The 20426-nt window shown below is 41.2% G+C and overlaps 1 protein-coding gene across 5 annotated transcripts in view; it reads right to left on the reverse strand.

The window, feature by feature from the left end:
- The window catches only part of LOC107745698 (transcription factor COE3), a 115989-nt gene that overhangs the window by 91766 nt on the left and 3797 nt on the right, over window positions 1-20426 (reverse strand). For all 5 annotated transcript variants that reach the window (XM_016559621.1, XM_016559620.1, XM_016559623.1 and 2 more), the window contains exons 5-6: window positions 19577-19650; window positions 18000-18068 (exon numbers count right to left, since the gene is read on the reverse strand). In XM_016559621.1, the coding sequence (XP_016415107.1) occupies window positions 18000-18068; window positions 19577-19650 (143 nt within the window). The remainder of the gene's footprint in view (window positions 1-17999; window positions 18069-19576; window positions 19651-20426) is intronic.

The following is a 20426-nucleotide window of genomic DNA, read 5'->3' on the forward strand; positions in this document are numbered from 1 at the left end:
TCTCCCCCCAATGTGTGTGTGTGTGTGTGTTGGGGAGGGAGAATCTCTTAAGCTTCTCACAGGCCGCTACCCTGTCTGATTCGGTCACTAATGATAGATTGCCCTGCCCTCCCCCTCTCTTCCCCTTTCACTTTCTCTCAGCGCTGGTGGAGGACTAAACCTCGACCCCTCTCTCCCGCCCCGTCACCCCCGCGAGCTGCCTGTCTGCTCTCTGCTTAGACATCAGCCCTCCGTCAGCCTGTGGCCATCTCGTTTTTCTCCAGTCAAACACTGGGGCTTCAACAGCAGCAGCACTGCGGGGCGGCCCTACACATCCTAAAACAACATCACATTTGTTTTGCCTCGCTTTCTTTCGGTTTTTTACTGCCCAAAACTTGTGGTTGAACAAAACAGGGTTTTCAGTAATCAATGCTGATGTCAATAGAGCATGGCTGCTGATGCAATGCCAAAATGTATGAACATGAAATGCACAAAAATTGTAAATGAACACTTATTTTATATACAATCTGTGTATCATTCCAAATAAAACTGATTCAGACTGATTTGAAAAATAATAATATTGTGGAAATGTTTGAATTTGAAAATGGGAATTACTTTGATTAATCGATAATCTCAAAATGGCCAAATGTTGTCAATAACGTTTTCTAGCACACTAAAATCTTAAACCAATATTTAACAATATTAATTTTTTTTTTCCAAACTCCAGAAAATGTTTTTTAAAGAAAATGTTTAAAATCTGAAAAAACGTAACTATTAATTGATTAACCGTTGTCAGCTATCTCAAAACAGCCAAATTTCGACCAATTACTGCTAGCACATTAAAATCTCAGGCCAAGTAAATGTTTTCATACTTTGGAAATGTTTGACATATGAAAATCACAGTTATTAATTGATTTATCATTAGTGTCTGATATGATAATCTTTGTCGAAAAATAATTGCTAGCACAAAAAAAATCTCACAATATTTTTTAAATATTTACATATAAATATAACAATATAATAATTATATTTACCCCTTTTTTGTTTGAAAATGTTTATCCATCAGCATTGATAGAAAATCCATTATCAGTTTTTGCATAATCGTTTATCAGCCAAATGCCACAATCCCAAACAAGCCACATATATCGGTCAAATACATCTTTTTTCAATCGCTTACACACTCAAGCTGATTATATTAGCACAAAATCACTAACCATTACTTCTGCATCTTTGAAAAGTGATTAAAAGCAGTTTATTATCCAATGCCAGTGACTGAAAACAAACGCAATCAAGAGCTACCAGCTACAAGCGGTGGCATTTAATCTAAAAAAAAAAGTCAAACATCGGCCGATTAATCGGTTTAGATGATAAATCGGTTGATCGCTTGTGTAAACTGACAAAAACAAGTCTACTTAATTCCACACACTGTTCAAACCCATATGATTGTGTTTTCTACGTAAGCACGCCGTGTACGCTGCTTAATTCGAGGTAGTACGTGTGTTCTCTAATAACAGAGCAGGAATTGGTTTGGCGGGGTTGATATCCGGGTGTCTATCTGGAGTGACGAATCCATGAAGCATTTCAGACCATCTCCCCTTTTCAATTTCACTCGGTGCCTGTGAACCAACATGGTTCTGATGCCTTTCACCCTTCAATGGACACACAGCCACCGCTAATCAGGATTACATCCTTCAGTCAACAGTGATTTCAATAAAAGAAAAGAGAGAGAGAGAGGGGGCGAGAGAGACAGAAGAAAGAAAAACAACAAAAATTATCATAAATATAAGAAGCTTGAGCTGGACTGGCGGCCCGGTTGTTGTCGAGATAGCAGAAGGTGATTAAAATCTCATTCGACGGGAATCCGACTGAGGCGCGCTGGTCAAATTGTGGAGGAACACGCACACATGTACGCGTGCACACGCATGCAAACACACACTCCCGGTAAAGTGAAGATGATGGAACTCGCCCCCGAGTCGCATCTGATTGCACATGCACACACAAATTGGCACAAAGTAGATTCATGAACAACAAATCATTGCAGGGGGAGCCTGACCTCTTCAAAATGAGTCTTTGTTACAATCATTTCTGTCAGCGCAGCCGCCACGAGGTGCCTCATACTAATTTGCTGTCTCTGTGAGAGAAAATGTAAAAAAAACTGTGTTGCCCCCCCAACAGGTTAACACACTAAAATGCTAACACGCTCCCTTTTAAATGGATGTGACGTGTGACCTTATTCAGGGTTTGGATATCGAGCTAATAACTTCCTTGGTGAAACAAATTACCCAGTCTTGGCCTAACAGTATTATTTTCTGTATGTTTAAAGAGACGATATTTAACAACAGCGCCGGCTGTGAGCGAGAGAGAGTGTGTGTGTGTGCGCCGTCTGACTGTGTGTACGGTTTAATTACCACATCGACACATGTGTTACTGATGCAATACCGCAGCTCGCCGGTGAAACCCCTGTACAAACCTGCGTCACTTGGAAAACTCTTCCAAGATGTGTGCTCGAAAATCGGGGAATTGCTAACATGCAGGAAAACGAATATAGACTCGCTACCGCATGAAGCTACTAAACCGATTCGGACTGGCGGGTTAATGGCGAGACCACAAAATTTGGACTGGGGGCCGCGGTTGTTTTAGCTAAGTGTCATTATCAATCCCTGGAGAGAGCGTAAGGTGTAAAAGTGCAAGTCAATGTGTTCATTGTCCTTCCGTCAAATGAGACGACGCCGGTTAGGTGACTGCAGGATGGGGAGAACTGTGAGAGCCGACTTGTTTTCTGAGCAATTAAAGTGTTCGGCTCAACAGGAGAGAAGGTGAAGTGGTCTGCCATTAAGCCTAGTTAGAGGGGTCGTAAAGCTAACCTGTTGAGGGACGTGAATGTCTGTGTGTTGAGAAGCTGTCTGGATTGTGTCAGGTTGTCAGGGTTGGCCACTTTAACAGAAGGAAGTTAAGGCGGTGACCCACGAGGCCAGACACTTTGAGGAGATAATGTCCAAGTCTTTCTTTCGCTGCCTTTCCCGCTTTCCCCCTCTCTCTTTCTCTCTACCTCCCACAGGCCAATTAAAGCCTCGACTCACGGGAAAACTTGCCCAGGACTTCCTCTCCCTCCTCTTCCCCCTGTTTCTGCTTAGCAACGTCTTGTCAACACACACAGAACCATTGCATTATCCTCACTATCACTGGAATTATTGGATTTGTTGGAATTATTACGGTATTAAAAAACGTACAAACTCGTTCTGAACATGTTTGTACGTTGTGAGCGTAACTATGCTGCGTTCCATTCAACTCAGAAAAGCACAAACTTTCAATAGTAAAAGTATAAGTTTGATATCATGCATTAGGACTTAAACAATCAAGAAATTCAATGTGGCCAGAATTTGGCGGCACAAAGGGAGACGTACCCTACCCTTAATGATCAACATCCATTTATCAAGTAAGATGCATCAATTAGTCAGTAATATGAAGCCAGTTTAGTGAACAATTACAGAACATTTTTTAAATAAATACTTTTATTCTGCAAGGATGCATGAAATGTATCAAAATTGACAGTATAGAAGATGTTCTATAGTTTCAACAAAAATATTAAGCAGCGCAACTGTTTTAAACATTGATAACAATAAGAAATGTTTCTTGAGCAGCAAATCAGCATATTAGAATGATTTCTGAAGGATCACGTGACACTGAAGGCTGGAGTAATGATGCTGAAAATTCAGCTTTGATCACAGGAATAAATTACATTTTAAATTATATTAAAATAGAAAACAGATGTTTTAAATTGTAATAATTATTCACATTACTGTTTTTACTGTATTTTTGATTTAAAAATTGCAGACCGAGTTGAGTTCGTTTAGAAACATTAAAAACCCAAACCTTTGAATTAGTTTATATTATCTATTATGCAAGTATATAAATGGAACAGCTTTAGCATATCCTACCTGACTTAGCTTGTGTGGATAAAACTGGCTAAATCGGTTTACATTGTTGTTTTTGCTGGCGCGACGCTCGTTTCAAAAGCGTGCTCTGCCCATCGTGTTGGCCAGATGGAGAAACGGAGACGGAGGCATCCATCGCAGCTGGCTCGGATTACCGAGTGTCTATCCGTCCTCCAGCATCCTTAAGTCACAGTTTGAGATATTGCTCGAAATCAGGAAGATCCAATGAAGCCCAAACAGATATAAGGTTCCAGACTTATTCGATCAATACTTGTCATTTTGGCAGCCAAAACTTTGAGCGCCGCAACTCTGATTCTTTTTGATAACGTAAACGATATACAAGGTAACTAACGTGAATGAGCTAATTCTTGCTTCTCAGAGCAAGCATCCTGGTCTTTACTCAATGATCTCCATCTAAACCCCTCACAAAAGAGCTAAAGGCTCTGTGACAATCTCACATTACACACATGTGAATATCTGAAGTGCTTTTGCCACCCACCCTCCACGAGAACGATTTGCTTCCCCTTTTCTCCCCCTGGTCTCACTCTTTGGACAAGCAAGTTTACGCCTGGAGGATTCTAACACAAACCAAGTGTCATTTGTCCTTCAGATCTACCCACCCAAGTGGTGATTAGATTGGTTTAGCTGCTGGCTAAGAAAGCAAACCAGTACAGTAGACCAAACAAGAGACCCGACGCTGGAGGGCAGAGCGACGCTCTGATTGGCTGCTCTTCATTATGTCCAGCTGGAAGGTAAATAATCAACAAACACTCAATGAGGGACAGCCTGTTTCAGCCCACCACCTTAATCAACACTTAAGGAATCAAATTGGATTTGGTGTGTGTGTGTTGGGGCAGTTCCACTGAGTAATCCTGTAGGTCTGGCAGAAGAATGACATTTTTAAATACATCCCTTAAAATCTGCACCCTACTGAGGCCAGTGGTTTCCTCTGTCATTACAGAAGTGTAAACTCCTGGATGTGGGAGATTGAGGGTAATTTCTTACAGATGCAGAGCCTCCTCTGGCTCTCAACTTGGAGATTTAGGGAAAGACAAGATCCAGCCAGGACTTGGACGAGCTGGTCCCAATTCAGGATAGACAAGCTCTGACGTAGACGAATAGACTCCAGATCGTGTGTGTGCGGCTCTCTCTTTCATTGTAAGAGTGTCAGATATTTATCGCTGCTAAGTCAAAGCCGAAAACTACAGTGATGCATTATTTCTATCCTGTTACGATATTTTTGCAATTTATACTTAAAAGTTAATATACAAAATGTAAATATTAATAAATAAATAATTCCATATAATAATATTATATAATAGAATTATTATATGTAAAAAAATAAACATTTTTAATGGTATATACATTTAAGTACATAATTTGCAGATGCACTATATATATAATTATATACTATATATAGAATAATTAAATTTGCTTTTTTGCACTAAATTTGATAGATAGATAGATAGATAGATAGATATGTATGAAAATTATTAAATACTTGTAATAAATAATAACAGTTGCAATAATAATAATACATAGACTCTGTTATAAATAAAACAAACATTATAAATAAATAAAATAAAATGAAATAGAAAACAATAATAACCCTAGACCTGTCTCTTTCAAAACATGTTTTGTGTTACATTCAAAATGTTTTGGGGTCGAAGATCATTGCAAAATGCTAATAACGGCCTTGGCTAGCAAAAATCATCGCACAACACCACATTATTTACAGCCAGTATTCAGTCTGCTTTATGCCAAGAATGTTATTTTTTCTAAAAGAACAATTGATCACTATGATTTTTTTTTTCCATAACAAAGTGGAACTGCTGAGTTTGAGCAAGTCAATGTAAGTATAAACTAAAAGCTAATATACAGTATGCAATGTTCTTGCATCAGTATGCGAGGTGGACGTGGAGCCTGTGTGTGTGTGTGTGTGTGTGTGTGTGTGTGTGTGTGTGTGTGGGGGCAGTTCCACTGAGTAATCCTGTAGGTCTGGCAGAAGAATGACATTTTTAAATACATCCCTTAAAATCTGCACCCTACTGAGGCCAGTGGTTTCCTCTGTCATTACAGAAGTGTAAACTCCTGGATGTGGGAGATTGAGGGTAATTTCTTACAGATGCAGAGCCTCCTCTGGCTCTCGACATGGAGATTTAGGGAGAGAGGAGATCCAGCCAGGACTCGGACGAGCTGGAGTTGTTGGTCCCAATTCAGGACAGACGAGCTCTGACGATTGAGTCACTGCAGACACGTGCAAGCATCAATCTCTGACTGAACGCAGGTGTATATTACTCATCACGAGCTTATCTGGAAATTATATAATTGTTATTATACACAAATGTCCATGACATACTATACCTATGTAGTCATTGGGTTTGGTTCTGGGATTTGCACACACACCCACACAAGATGCCCAAAAGTGATGTCTGTGGTCATCTTTTATATTTTTTTAGCGCATTTGCTGCTTTTTAATGGCAGAGAAAGAGGGGATATGATTGAAAACAATTAATAACCCTTGACATTTCACTTTCAAAACATGTTTTATGCCAACCCTGCTATATTCAGGACCATTTGGGTGTAAATATCAAATATCAGAGCAAACATAACAGCCTTCGCTAGTAAATATCTTTATACCACATCACATCAATTATTCTTGTCAGTATTCTTGTCGAGATTGAGGGTAATTTCTTACAGATGCAGAGCCTCCTCTGGCTCTCGACATGGAGATTTAGGGAGAGAGGAGATCCAGCCAGGACTCGGACGAGCTGGAGTTGTTGGTCCCAATTCAGGACAGACGAGCTCTGACGATTGAGTCACTGCAGACACGTGCAAGCATCAATCTCTGACTGAACGCAGGTGTATATTACTCATCACGAGCTTATCTGGAAATTATATCATTGTTATTATACACAAATGTCCATGACATACTATACCTATGTAGTCATTGGGTTTGGTTCTGGGATTTGCACACACACCCGCACAAGATGCCCAAAAGTGATGTCTGTGGTCATCTTTTATATTTTTTTAGCGCATTTGCTGCTTTTTAATGGCAGAGAAAGAGGGGATATGATTGAAAACAATTAATAACCCTTGACATTTCACTTTCAAAACATGTTTTATGCCAACCCTGCTATATTCAGGACCATTTGGGTGTAAATATCAAATATCAGAGCAAACATAACAGCCTTCGCTAGTAAATATCTTTATACCACATCACATCAATTATTCTTGTCAGTATTCTTGTCATATATGTCAGCCAACTCCTATAGCCCAAGCTCTGCTGTTGTTTAACATGTGCTACTGTTCCTTTTCTCATTCATTGAAGGGCAGAGGAACGATACTTTTTCATTCAGCATATTGAGCAGGTCTCTGGACAAGCCAGCCAGCGGTTTTATAGTTAATCAATACCAATCCATTCCCAGCCTTGATGTTAAATAGGGATCAATACAGGCAAGCTGTGACTGGATCTGATTTCAATTGGTTGGCCAAGCAGTGGGTTTTAATCTGAAGCTAAATCAGACAGGAGAACATAAGTCAGGTGAATTACAACACTCCTTTCCCAGCACCAGGAAACGCCTGTCATATTTTATTATCACAGTCTGGGCAGGTTTATTCACCACCTATGTTTTTTATTTATTTATTATTTTGTTTCATTTCCACGAGAGAAAGAGATACAAGCTGTCGCTAAAGTCTAGCATGCAAAAAAGAAACAAGAAAATCCTATTTCTCAGAGTGGGAACCTGCGAGAACGCCTCCTTTTTTGTCTCTTCTTAAAATATTGATTCAGAGAGACCGGATAGATCGATGAAGTTCTTAAGTTCAGTACGCTTCCCGACCAGAAGATCATAAGGAGCACATAATTTCTGAATTAGTCCAGCTGATTCGCACAGATCAGACATCTTACACTACAAAGAGGCCAGTTATTATAAGCAGAGAAGAAAAACTTACCCAGCACGTTTTTTTCCGCTACTCTTTGAGGTGTATAACCTGTAATACTCTCTTCTCGTCTTAAATGTTGCCCCTTGTCTTCAAAAAGCTGCCTTATCTATCTGCGGCCGATGAAATAGCAAGCTCTCCGACGAAAGACCTGCCATGTATTCCTGTAGATAAGTGTTGTCAGCCCCCACACTTTTGCTAAGCCCCCTGAAATCCCACTTTCAGGAGCGAAATCCATAAAACTCATCCGAGTCTAGTGGATCTAATGAAACATGCTAGCCCCTATAGCACTGATTGATCAGCCAGCGGTCAAAGCCCTGGCCCGGCCGCCCCAGTGTCACGCTACTCTTGTGGTCCATCTATGATGATAAATTAGCATTAGATGGAGCCTAATGAGTTTACTAAACATTTGGGATTTGCACTAATAAACTGGCAAGCTAGCAGGCTAGCAGTGAGAATGAGCAATCCCCGAGCAGCCCCTTATCTGAGGGACATGACAGTTAAACCACGCGTCCAATCTGCCATCGATTCATCATCCTGGGGCCATTGTGCATTCTTCACAAGAGGACAATTATGCAGCGACTGCTTCGTGTTTTACACATGAGCGAGGCCTTGATATTACCTTGATGTTAAATACAAAAGGAATACTATGGTTTTTCCATATTTTGCTAGCATTAAGCTGCAGAAAGGCTAAAGAAAGGAGCATGCGAGACTTCATAATGACTTTCTAACGCACATGCAAATTAAAAATGCTTGCGGCATCTGTCAGCAATAAGACACAAACTAAGATTTATCTCAAAGTTTGATTTAGCCCGCATTACAATGTACGATCGCGCAGCTAAACGGCCTTGCTTTGTGCGTGCAAACAATTTAAGAGTAAAACAAATATTTAGCATGGCTAATGATATTCTATCAAGTCGACCTACAGCAACAACAATCAATCAGCATCGCACCCCATATTTAAAACAATGTAAATTAGCGGCAGCTTTGAGCCGAGTAAACGGCTGATGATGTGCGCTGGATGGCAGACGGGGTTCTGGACGCTGTAATTGCTGGGAATGATTATAATGAGGATTTGGAAACTTAAGCAGAGACTCACTTATAATGATAAATAGCCTTGAGCTAGTGTGTGAAACGGGCGGCCTAACATTTCAACTACACCACTCACTGCTGACTTCTGGGTTTGAATGTTTCTGATTCCTTTTCGCCTAAAATGTAATTCAGACTTCACACAGGGCAGTAAAAGACAAGTGCATGCACAGATATACGTCCTCCAGTGCAAGCAAGCGCAATCTACCATCAATTGTTCATGTGAGATTCGAAAACATGCTTGCGTTATCAGCAGAAGGGACCGGTAGCCGATAATCTTTTGACATAGGGGCCTATATTTAGAGATAACTTGTCAGCTTTAATAAATGATAGTTATTTGCTGCAGTTTTTTTTTTTGTTTCAGAGCCGATGGCCCCTCCCGGGAGCCCATGGGACAGGCGACGGCCAAGGCCCAGTGCCTCTTGCGGAGAGATGCTGATGGCGTGTGCCCAATGTCCAGATCGCTGTCCTGCGACCTCAAATTGGCGCGACCAGCACCATGTCCAATACAATCCTCACACTGTTTCCTAACCCAATCTCAGCAGTGTCACACGACAGATTGCCACATTCGGAAAAATGGGAATGGAGGTTGGGTGGGTGGCTGGGAGGGGGTGGTTTAAAAAGAGAAAAGACATGGGAGCTTTGTGTTTTTTTGAAAAGAGAGAGAGATCGAAGGGACAAGGAACGGATATTTCTTCCAAGAGAGAAACAGCGCACACTCAACACCCTGATCTGATTTACAAACTGCTCCTAATGGCAAACAAATGTTGTGGGTGTGTATTTGCGAATAAGAAAAAGAGAACCGTACGGATCTACCGAGCCAACATCTACCGCAAACCAAAAGCCAGTTATCATGCTTTTACAGCCTAAAACACACACTGACATAGTGTTGACAGAATCAAACAGGACGCTCCATAAACACGCACATGTAAAATAGACAATGCGGCCGAAAGGAAACCAAACACGTCAATTTAATTTAGCACGAAAACATTCTGCTGTGTCGCAGCGCCCGGGAACTAGAAACAACAGCAGAAGTAGTCAAAATAAAAATACACTTTTGATTTAAAGCATTGTTGGCTATGTGCGCGTAAATCAGATCTGTTTTGAATCCATCCATGGTGTGAAGTTAGAGCAAAACAGCTTGTGCTGTGGAAACGGGACACGTTGGCCGCATTCACAGAGGGAAGCGTCATGAACTTCGGACATGCATTCCAGTCAGTCCTTCGTAAACCACAACTGATTCAATTTTCCCGGTTGTTATTCAAAAGGAACGTGCACCCGCGCTGGGCTATTGTGTGACAGCACACCCTCTCCAACTGCCCGGGGTGAGTTTTTGTGCACGTCTGCATGCATGCGTGCGAGTGTGTGTGTGGAATCACATTTTTACGTGTCCGACGATAATCGTGCTTTTTGCACATGAGTATTTGTTGCATGTGAATCCATGCGTGCATATGCATGTGTGTGTGCGTGTTGACACGCTCAGCGGGGGTTTTCACATAGCCCAACAAAAGGGGAGTGTCGTTGCTTTGTGCGCTCAATCAAATAAAAGGGGCTTTTTAAGGCACATATGTCCCCTCCACGGAGTCCTGATTAGACTCTCAATATCTCCACCAGACACACACTCATACTGGTTGTTGTAGTAAATATATAATTTTCACATTTCTCTTCTACTTTTGCATCCGCTGCTTTCTCACCACTAAGAGTGTGTGTGGATTTCGTCTGTCATTATAGACTCCTCGGAGCCGGCGTCTTCCGGTTACAGGGCCCATGCAGCATGTCTTACAACAACACAGTGCAGGGTTCCCTCCTGTCTACACATGCTAGAGCCATTTCCCCCTTCCCTCTTCAATCCTCACACACAGACCCACATGGCACGAAAAAAAAAACGCACACATTGCCATTGGCAGTATTAATAGTATGTAGCAGCTAAATCAAGACCATTGATGTTTCTATTCTAATGTCTAGAGCATCTAAACTCCTAAACCTTGATGATTTAAAAATAAAAGTCCATCTCCTTTCAGACACCAGAGCTGGGTGTTAAAAATCACAAAACTGTGTGATATAAATATAATTTGAAGCCCTTTTCTATATTTTTTGCTTGCCACCTGATGTCAACAAACTTGAATGCAAAAGTGCAAAATTATGTCGCAGGAAAAAGAGCCTTTCTGATTGGCTAATTTTTTTATTTTTTTTTTTGAGTTGGCTTTATGGTTTTTAGAAGATTAAAAAAGTTATTCATGAAAATTAAGCAACACCAAGATCATGGGTTTAATTACCAAGGAATATACAAAGTTATTAAATCATTTTGGATAAAAACATCTTCCAAATGTAAATGTGAATATAGTTTGTTTTAAAAAAAAAAAAAAAAAAAAAACCTAAGGAACGTTTTTGCTTAAAACAAGCAAAGATATCTGCCAATGGGGTAAGAAAAATAATCTTAATTCAAAAGCTAAACAAGATTTTTCTTACTCCACTGGCAGATATTTTTACTTGTTTGAAGCAAAAACTAACCAAATTTGGATTTTTTTTTTCATAAAACAAGATTTTCCTATAGAAATCGGGCTGCAAACCCAGTTGGGAGCCTTATTTTTAAAAGTGTACAAGCATTATTTTTCAGATATGAAAGTGTTTACCTCTGTCCGTAGAGGACATAGTTGTGGAGAAGCCTGCTCTTGAGTTGTGTGCTGTCGGACATCTGCTAGGCCTTGACCCACTTCTACGTGTGAGCAATGTGTGGCAGCGCTAAGGTTTGGCTTTTTGACCGCAGAGGCTGTTTCTCATTTTCTGTGTGAGTGCGAGTTGAGTGCTAGCTGCCAAGGGCAGGTTAAGCTCTCTGCTTCTCCCCTCCTGTAGATCTGGCATCCCTTCAGTTCCTCGCATAAAAGGTGGCAATCTTCATTAAAACCTCTTACAGACAACTGTCAGTTATTCACAGTTAGAAAGAGCCAGCTGTTCTCACTCGCTCGCTCCCTCTCTTGATCCCTCTAGTGAGACAGAAGTCACTAGTTCATAACAGAGGAGTTTAGAAACGTAGTCGGTTCTGAAGAGTTTCAAGGTGACAGTGTCATCCACGCTGCACGAAAGGCATTTTTGTATATCAGTATGTCGACTAGACAAAAGAGCAATTAACAAATAATTACAAAAGATTTTTGGTCTACATTTCAAACAAGCCGGCATAAGTAGAACCTTAAGTATGCTAATGATAAATCATTTGCATACTAGAAAACACTTGCCTTTTTTCTTTCCAGGTTTTTTTTTTTTTAACAAAATCCTCAATTTATTAATGCAGGATGGATTAATATTTAAATGCTTAACTGTTTATCTATTGAAAGAAAATGTTACATTTAATTTATTTGCAATCGGTTTGTCCAAGTAAGCCAAACAGCCAACCAAAAGCATGACTGTGTTTCCATCTATGGCAGATAGGGGGTGTCTTTAAAACTTGTTTGAATACAGTCATTATTTTTGTAATTCACGTCGCTGCCTCCAGAGGCACAAAAATGACACTGCACCTTTAACTAATGCCCTACACATAGGAAAGAGAGCATCTAACTAGCAATTATGCACTTAAAACCTGTGCCAGACACCTTTTACACAACCTACACCAAAGCAATACACTTGCAAGCATCCTAGTATAGCACTGTGTGACAGCATGAACACTATTCTGGTGTTATTTTTCATCCCGTAGGTGAGATCTACACTCTACTTTCACTTTGGCCACTACTGGACTTGCTCATTGAAGGGAAAAGCACTCTTTCTCTCTCTCTCTCTCTCTCTCTCTCTCTCTCTCTCTCTCTCTCTCTCTCTGATATTAGCAGAGTGTTTGCTGACTGTCTCATAAATAAGGAGTTGCTGCGCACACCTGTGTACCTGCAGCAGTGAGGCTGTTACCTGGCCGGCCATATATTTGCTGTCTGCAACCTCATTAATCAGGTCTAATGGAGCTCCGGCGCTCTCTTCTCACACGTGTGCCTCTGTGAACATAAACACACATATACGTGCATACGCATCCTCCAAAACTGCTGTGGCTCTATCGGAGATACAAGGACTTTTCGAATAAAACATTCATACACGCACATGATCTGTTGAATGTCACCTGGACAAGGTAAGATATAAATAAATAAAAATATTACTCTTGTGGCTGGAGGCAAAAGCAGCAGTTCAAGTGCCCTCTACCGTACCGCTCCGTTTCACACATCCTGCATGGTTTTATTTCCTATTAAACAGGAAGTTTGGAGCGGGACATACCAGGGGGATTGTACTTTTATTTGAGCAGCCCTTATTTACGTCACAGCATGATTTGCTACTTGCTATACTAGTAAGAGTCATGAGACATCAGGGGGAGGGGCATTCTCATTTTATAGAGCATTTGATTGGACAACAATTTGGATACTATCAGAGAAATCTGCAAAAATTGTACCTTTAGGGCTACGACAGCTTGTCACTGGGGGAGTACCCTTAAAAATACAACTTAGTGCCTTATCTACCTCTCAAAGTTGCATAGGTCCTTAGAGTAGTAATGCAAAACCTTAAGCTACTACTATGCACCTTTTAGCTGTAAATAAAGTACAAAGATACTCTTTAAGGGTACTGTGGTTGTACCCCTAAAGGTACAACTTTTGCACATTGTTCTGAGAGTTGATATGTTGAAAAAGACAGCTCAGTTTGGTTCATTAAATCCAATAATGGGAATTTTGTCTGTTTAAGAGTGCATAGAAGCTTTCAAAGCTAATAAACAAGGACTAAAGCCACAGAACTCTGCACAAGGTGGGTAAAACAGGCCTTTCTTTGGAGGAAAATAACAGGCAGAGGAATTAACACTTAACACGGGCTTAATTACAGCACGCACGTGCCTGTGAAAACCTGCCATTCAAGTGCATTGGTAAATAAACCTCTCTTTACAGGTGATCCAAATATGTGTCGCTCCAGACAGCCCTCTGTTCCAGCGCTGATATGTAATTAAAATCATCTCCAAAATTCTCCTCGACAGGACGGGCCCGAGCCAAAAATGTAAATGACATTAAGGGAGACAATGAATTGAATTTTGTTTAATGTCCCTTTTGCTGGTGCTAATTTACATAGTGCTTTTCCAACAAAAGCTCTGACCTTCTAAATGCTGGCATTTGCTCAGCTCCGAGAGCGGGCCTGTGCACGGATGAGAGGGAGGAGGTCTTTTTAAGTAGCCTGGTCGGAGAAGATACAAACAAAATAGCAAAAAAAAAAATTGGTTTTTAAATATTAAATAAACCTGCAACAGGCTGAGTACGAACACAATTTTTTACCCGGCATATGGCTCCAGGAAGACCTAGCTAATAACCAAGAGTAATCCCTTCTGTAAAGGTCCTCTGGTACGAAAAATTAATGAATGTTTAGCTAAATCAGCATTGGGACCCAAATACAACGCGGTCCGAACAGGTGCAGAAGCCTCAGCGAGATGAGCTACATAAACCGTCCTGCTTCACAACTGTGTACTCTGACAAAAAAAAGTCAATCTCATGAATTATTCAGTTGAGGGAGGGGGTTGGCTGTCAGAGGTCAGCGTGTCTTGACCTTTCTGACAGGAAGTGAAAGGGAGATCGGTTGACTAGGAAAACCCTGATCGCTCTTGAGTAGGAGGGGTATTCTTAGTTCTCGGACCGATATGTTCTCGGGCTCACACTTGATATGTGCGTTCAAGACATCACCTACAAGAGTTCGAGTCTAGCCATAGAACCCCTCATTTCTGAGGCTCAAACTATCTTTCAAAAATACCAATGAATAATCTATGGCAAAGCAGGGTCGGGTTGTGAAATATTAAAAGATCTGTTGAGGTTGAAATTTTGTAACAGCTGTGAAATACAACCAAGTTTTTATTTTATTTTTCTTCTCCTCGTGAAGAACCTAAAGCTGCACCAAAGTCCAAGAGAAATAGTATAAACAGATGTCTGGCTTGACTACAGGAAAATAGGACACATTTGGAATGATAAGTCTCCTAAACTCCATTGAAAATGCCAGAATCAAGCGGGTGCCAGTTATTGTCCAAGCCCGTGCCAACGAGCAGTATGCCTGGCCCATGTGCCATCTGGGAGAATGTGGCTGAAAACGTTATTGATAATGGATCACCAGATCTTCTGGTCACCATAGCCCTGTTTAACAGAACATTCTCTTCCTCTTTTTGTCTATCTATCTATCTATCCCAAGTCCAACCTAGTGAAATGTTTTGATTGTAATGCAGTCGACCCTCACACAATTGCACTTTGGCTCTACTTCCTGTGCATGCAAATGCTTGTTTATAAATGGTGACTGAGCATGCATGTATCTTAGCTATGCATAAAAACTCCCTGGTGTACTGCAATGTTCCACTTTTTCCTCAGAGACAAGGAAAAAAAGACGGACCTAACAAGACATTACCCCACAGGATTGGTTTTGTGATTACAAATTAGCTTTATATCATACACCCCACCTGCACGAACGCTCGTGTTTCCGTGCGTTCCGGGCTCTCTCGGCTGCCTTGTTCTCTGATCGTTGGATAAAATCATCTGTTCACAGTTGTGATATGCAGACAATGTAGTCGGCTAATGAAGCACATCTGCTTTTGTGATCCGACAGAACAGATCGCCCCTCTATGAAAACGATCCTCTCGAGTCTTTCAGACGTCTCACAATCAAAATGTGAGCTTTTTTATCCGCCGTTTCAACCTACCACAATATCCTTCCTTTTTGCCGAGTATCAGACCTTCTTTGCGCTGTTCTCCTTTTCCTCTTTTACTAGTGTTACACATATTGTTCACCAGATTGAAGCACAAAGCGCCAAGACATCCGATCCATCCACCTCTATTTAGCCACAACACAAAGCCCAGCAGTTTATGGGAAGAGTCAATGCAGTAAATATCAGTGAAACCCTGTTATAAAGTGTTCTTGTGCTTTTTCTTTTAAAGGTAAATACATTGTATAAGCCACGGCCGGTGGGGAGAATCGACTCTGACTGCCTGAGACGCTTTTCAGGATCTGCTAAGAGGAAGTGATATGTGTTTTATCTTCTGTTCAGAAAACCAAAACAAATCCTCCTCCTCCTCGCCGGGACTCCTCTTCTTTTTTTTCTCTCTCTCGCCCCACTAGCTTTTCTTTCTCCTGCGGTTGAGTTACAGTGAGTGCATGAATGTCGGTCCTGTAACTAATTACTGTTCGCACACTGTCAGAGCTCTTCAGCACGTCTGTTTAAACAAGCTAATCATTTAATGCAAAGATAACCAAGGTTACTGGGATTGATTCACACTCTTTGAGAGTGTTTACAGAAGAAGATGTAAGGAATTCAAATTCCCCTCAAAAAGGTTAAACAGGGGCTCTGTTCCAAAACCTAGTGAGCCGCCTACATAGGTAACATTTTAAGGCATCACATCATTATGCTAATGTAAATAAATATTTAGCATTTATGCTACCTCATAAGACACCACATTTTAGTCAAATTGTAAGGCAGCATTGCTTATTCATGGGCGAGAAAATCACAGAATGCAATAAATAAATTTAAACTTCATCCAAAATCAAAAAAGTATAAATGAAAATTGAGTATTTTATGCTCATTAGAGCAGTGCAGAATTAGCAACATCTTAATACCAAACTCTAATCAAATGTGATTCAAATGTATGTTGCTGACTAGCATTTAGTTTGAATGTAGCCTACACACGAAGCAGAAAACAAGACAGCTTACTATTCTTCATAACAGAGCCATGGGTTATGATTTAAATCAAATAAGCTACTGTATATAGAGAAAATATATATATATACTCCAAAAGAGAAAAGAAAAATCCAACTGAATCAAACAGCCTCTCCTCACATGAACCAAATCGCTCACATTATTGTGTACTACGGCGGGGTTTCCACATTACGACCACATGACGTGAGAGCGGGAAACGCTCAGACCTCCAAACACGCAAGCACGGCCATAATTTCGACACACAGGGCATGAGTCCTTTTTTCCAATGCTTCACACACTTTATGTACAGTGAGTGACAGCGACAACTGGTCACTGCTATTTGATTACTAATAAGAGAGATGTTCCCTCTGTCAGATACCAAACATTCCCCGCTAAGCAAACAGCTATTTCAGCAAGTCAAACATTAGCATTGCTATCCACTGGTGGTGCATATTTCGTTCCCGGCTTTACCCATCATCTCACCCTCCAATCTAATTTCCCACTCAGTGTACAGACAAGTTTGTGATCAGGAGATAACTTTGCAACAGCTATGGTGAGAAAACAAGAGAGAGAGACTCTTGCTGCTGGCACCGCTTGCTGGTTATTCATGGCTCTTTACAGCAGATGGAAACAGAGAGACTCCTGGCTTTATGGAGCAAGGTAGGCTTGTTCTAGCTCACTAATCTCCAAGAGACCCGGACTCCAGCAGCCAGCGCTCCATGTCACATTTACCGTTTCAGCCGCGAGTCCGAGACCTGCCCTACCGTAATCCACGTACATGCTGCCACGACAGGGATAATTGGACAAAAAGGAAGAAGTGTAAGTATCGCCAAGTAAGTGTAACCTTGAGCCAGACTCACAAAGAGAAACATAAGCTGCAGAAAAAAAAAAAAAAGAAAGAACGTCAATTACCCACTCGGCGGGAGCCGGTGTGTTTGAACACGCTTTCCCTAATGTGATCAACATGCAACCGCCAACAGCCAGCCTAGAAACATTACTCATTTCCCACCGGCAGCACTTCAGAGTGCAACGTAAAGATGCCTCGAACATGCATGTTTGGAGATGCAACATTACTGCTCTGCTCCGGCACGCAGTCGTGCCACAAAGCCAGCGAGAGGCAGTGCACTGTTTACAGAGAAGATAAGCCGAGTAGTTGCTAACAAATTACGATGAAAGAGTTGTGAATTTAAAGCCAAATGCTCTCTAGATGCAGTGAACTGCTTGCAAGTCTCGAGGAAAGCACTCCCCTGACAACTCACCAGCAATTACACGGTCCCTAAAGACACTCCACGTCAACCCAACTGCGCAAAACCGGGCCAGGATGCTGGGCCACAGCGCCCTACGCTCACAGACCAGAGGCGGGAAGCAAATAGATAGTCTTACCTGTCGATGATCACGGGGTCTGAGGGCGTTTCGTTCCTGTTTCCGCAGCTTTTTTTGTCACAACACCGACTTGGGGAGAAGAACACAGGGAGAGAGAAAAACGAGACATGAGATGAGATATGAGAGCATCAGCAAACAGCTTGCATGTGTCTTTCGTCTCCGAGCACCGTGTGTTTCGATTTATTCATCTATCACGCTCTCTCGTCCTCTTTTCTAGCTAACCGCCGAGGTGTTTGACGTAGGTTCTGGCTGAGCCGGATGGTGTTGGTGGCTGCGGTTCTCACAGATGCGGGTGGAGGGTAAACATGGAGCCCGTCGCTGTGGCTGAAGGAGGGAAAACAGCATGTTTTTGATGTTTGTCTTAGTGCTGAGAGGAGGAGAGGGGATGCCAGGAGGCTGGGAGGGGGGAAAGCTCTCTCTCAGCCCCAGCTTTTGTTTACCTCTAATTGTCAAGCTGTTGTGTCTGGAGAGGATGCAAGATGCCACCTTCAACCAGGATTTCTGTGGGGCACTTATTAATTACCAGCTCAAAAAGCCTCCATCAGTCTCTTACAATTTGCCAATGCCTCCATTTTGAGGCCCTGAAGATGCTTCCATTATGCTTTCTTTAATTAATGTTGAAATTACAGAGGAAAAAAACATTGTTATGCCTCTTGAATTTAAAGAAGCCCACTTGTATAATGGTTACATGTCTAAGTGAGCTAAATTAACACCATATGGTATGGAAAACACGTAAAGCTCCTTAAAGCTGACAGCTAAAGTGATTAAGGTATGTCTATGGACCTCTGCTTGGGACTCAGACACGCATCTGTACGGTTTTGACGCAAGCAACAGAGTGCGATGCGGGCAACTTGCTTGATGGTTAAACGAGGCTCCGTGAACTCTTAAAAGTTTGAAGCGCGCAGAAGGATGTGGCGTGACCTTTGCGCACGGTTCTGATTCCTTTCCGATTTGGTGGGAAACTGAGTGCTTGCTTCGATAAGCGTCGGGTTCTCTTTTAGTGCAGTTATTTTTATTTATCGTCATTTTTCTACTTTTAAAATAACCACAGGATAAGGATTTCTCTGTGGCGTGTGCAAAAAAAATCAAAACAGACAGAGTGGCGCACGATTAAAATGCTGAGGATGAAAAGCCACTTTCCAAAAAAAAACGTCTGCATTTGAGCAGACCGCTGTGTGTGTGAATTTCAATTCGTCCTCTATAGTGTTAAAAGTCCAGTGAAATCATTCATAAGTCCGGTGTCACCAAATGATCCGGTAAAAATGTGCGCTTTTGAAGTAGAACTTGTGAAACTCGCAGAGCAGGGCGCAAAGCGAACCGTAAATCATTACGCATAAGCCGCCTGACAATTCTGAACATTTGGATTCTTTTCAGCGTATCCAGGCAGATCTATTCAGGGATTCATTGATTTTCTGTAAGTCTGATGCTCGGAGGCCTGGATCCTGGCCTACATCATGTGCGTTACGCATTTATGAAAACACTACAAGACAGTATGGCTGATAAAATTAAATTACGCAGTCAAATGCAATAGTTTATAATTATCAGAAAATGAAAAGGAAGTTTGTTTTTTTCCTTACCTGCACATAATTTCGTGTGTGAGAAGAACTCGGCACATTTCTGGGTTTTTATCTTGCCCTTCATAAATAATAGCCTTGAAATAAAAGTCACAGTGAAGACATTTTAAACAAGTGGATAACACATACAATATTACATTTAAAATATAAAATATAAAATGTATCCAGCAAAAAAATTAATTAATTAAATTAAACATAAAATAATAACGTGTTTTTATGCCACAAAGTTCAAGTTCATCTTCATCAATTAAAAATCGTCACGAGAAGTTGCGTAAATAAAATCCACTTAGCCCACATACATTGTTAAACAATGTTTTATCTGTAAACCAACACACATGCCCACATTCTAGATAGAGATAACCTTTGTGTTATTAATTAGCATAAATAAATATGATGTTTGAAATGAATATCAACACTTGGACGGTCATTGCGATGACAAATTATACCACATGCATATCACTTCAGAAATGAAGAGTCGCATATGCTTCGGTTTAGATCTTTGCGCTATTTATTTGGGGAATGATAATAGAAATCACATAGACGTCGCTTCTCCGACGCAGATGGCCGCGGTAAATAATACCCATAACCGTACACATCAACGCGGTTATAATCTGCAGATATTTAGGGGTAGAGTGCTAATGGGCAATCTGTTGTTTATTTTGAGCCGCTAACAATGATTTTTCTTTAGATAAAAAGCGGTGTCGGGGGGTACGCTTGAGTAATTTTTGAGCATTGGCTTTAACAGATGGCGTTTGGAGCTGTAGATGCGCACGGGCCTTGGTGCTTTTTGCGCGTTCTGTCTCACTCTCTCTTTCTCTCTCTCTCCCTCCCTCCCTGTTTGCCCTGCTCCCGT

Source organism: Sinocyclocheilus rhinocerous, unplaced genomic scaffold, assembly GCF_001515625.1.
Source record: "Sinocyclocheilus rhinocerous isolate Xijiao unplaced genomic scaffold, SAMN03320098_v1.1 scaffold1309, whole genome shotgun sequence".
NCBI classification, from domain to species: domain Eukaryota; kingdom Metazoa; phylum Chordata; class Actinopteri; order Cypriniformes; family Cyprinidae; genus Sinocyclocheilus; species Sinocyclocheilus rhinocerous.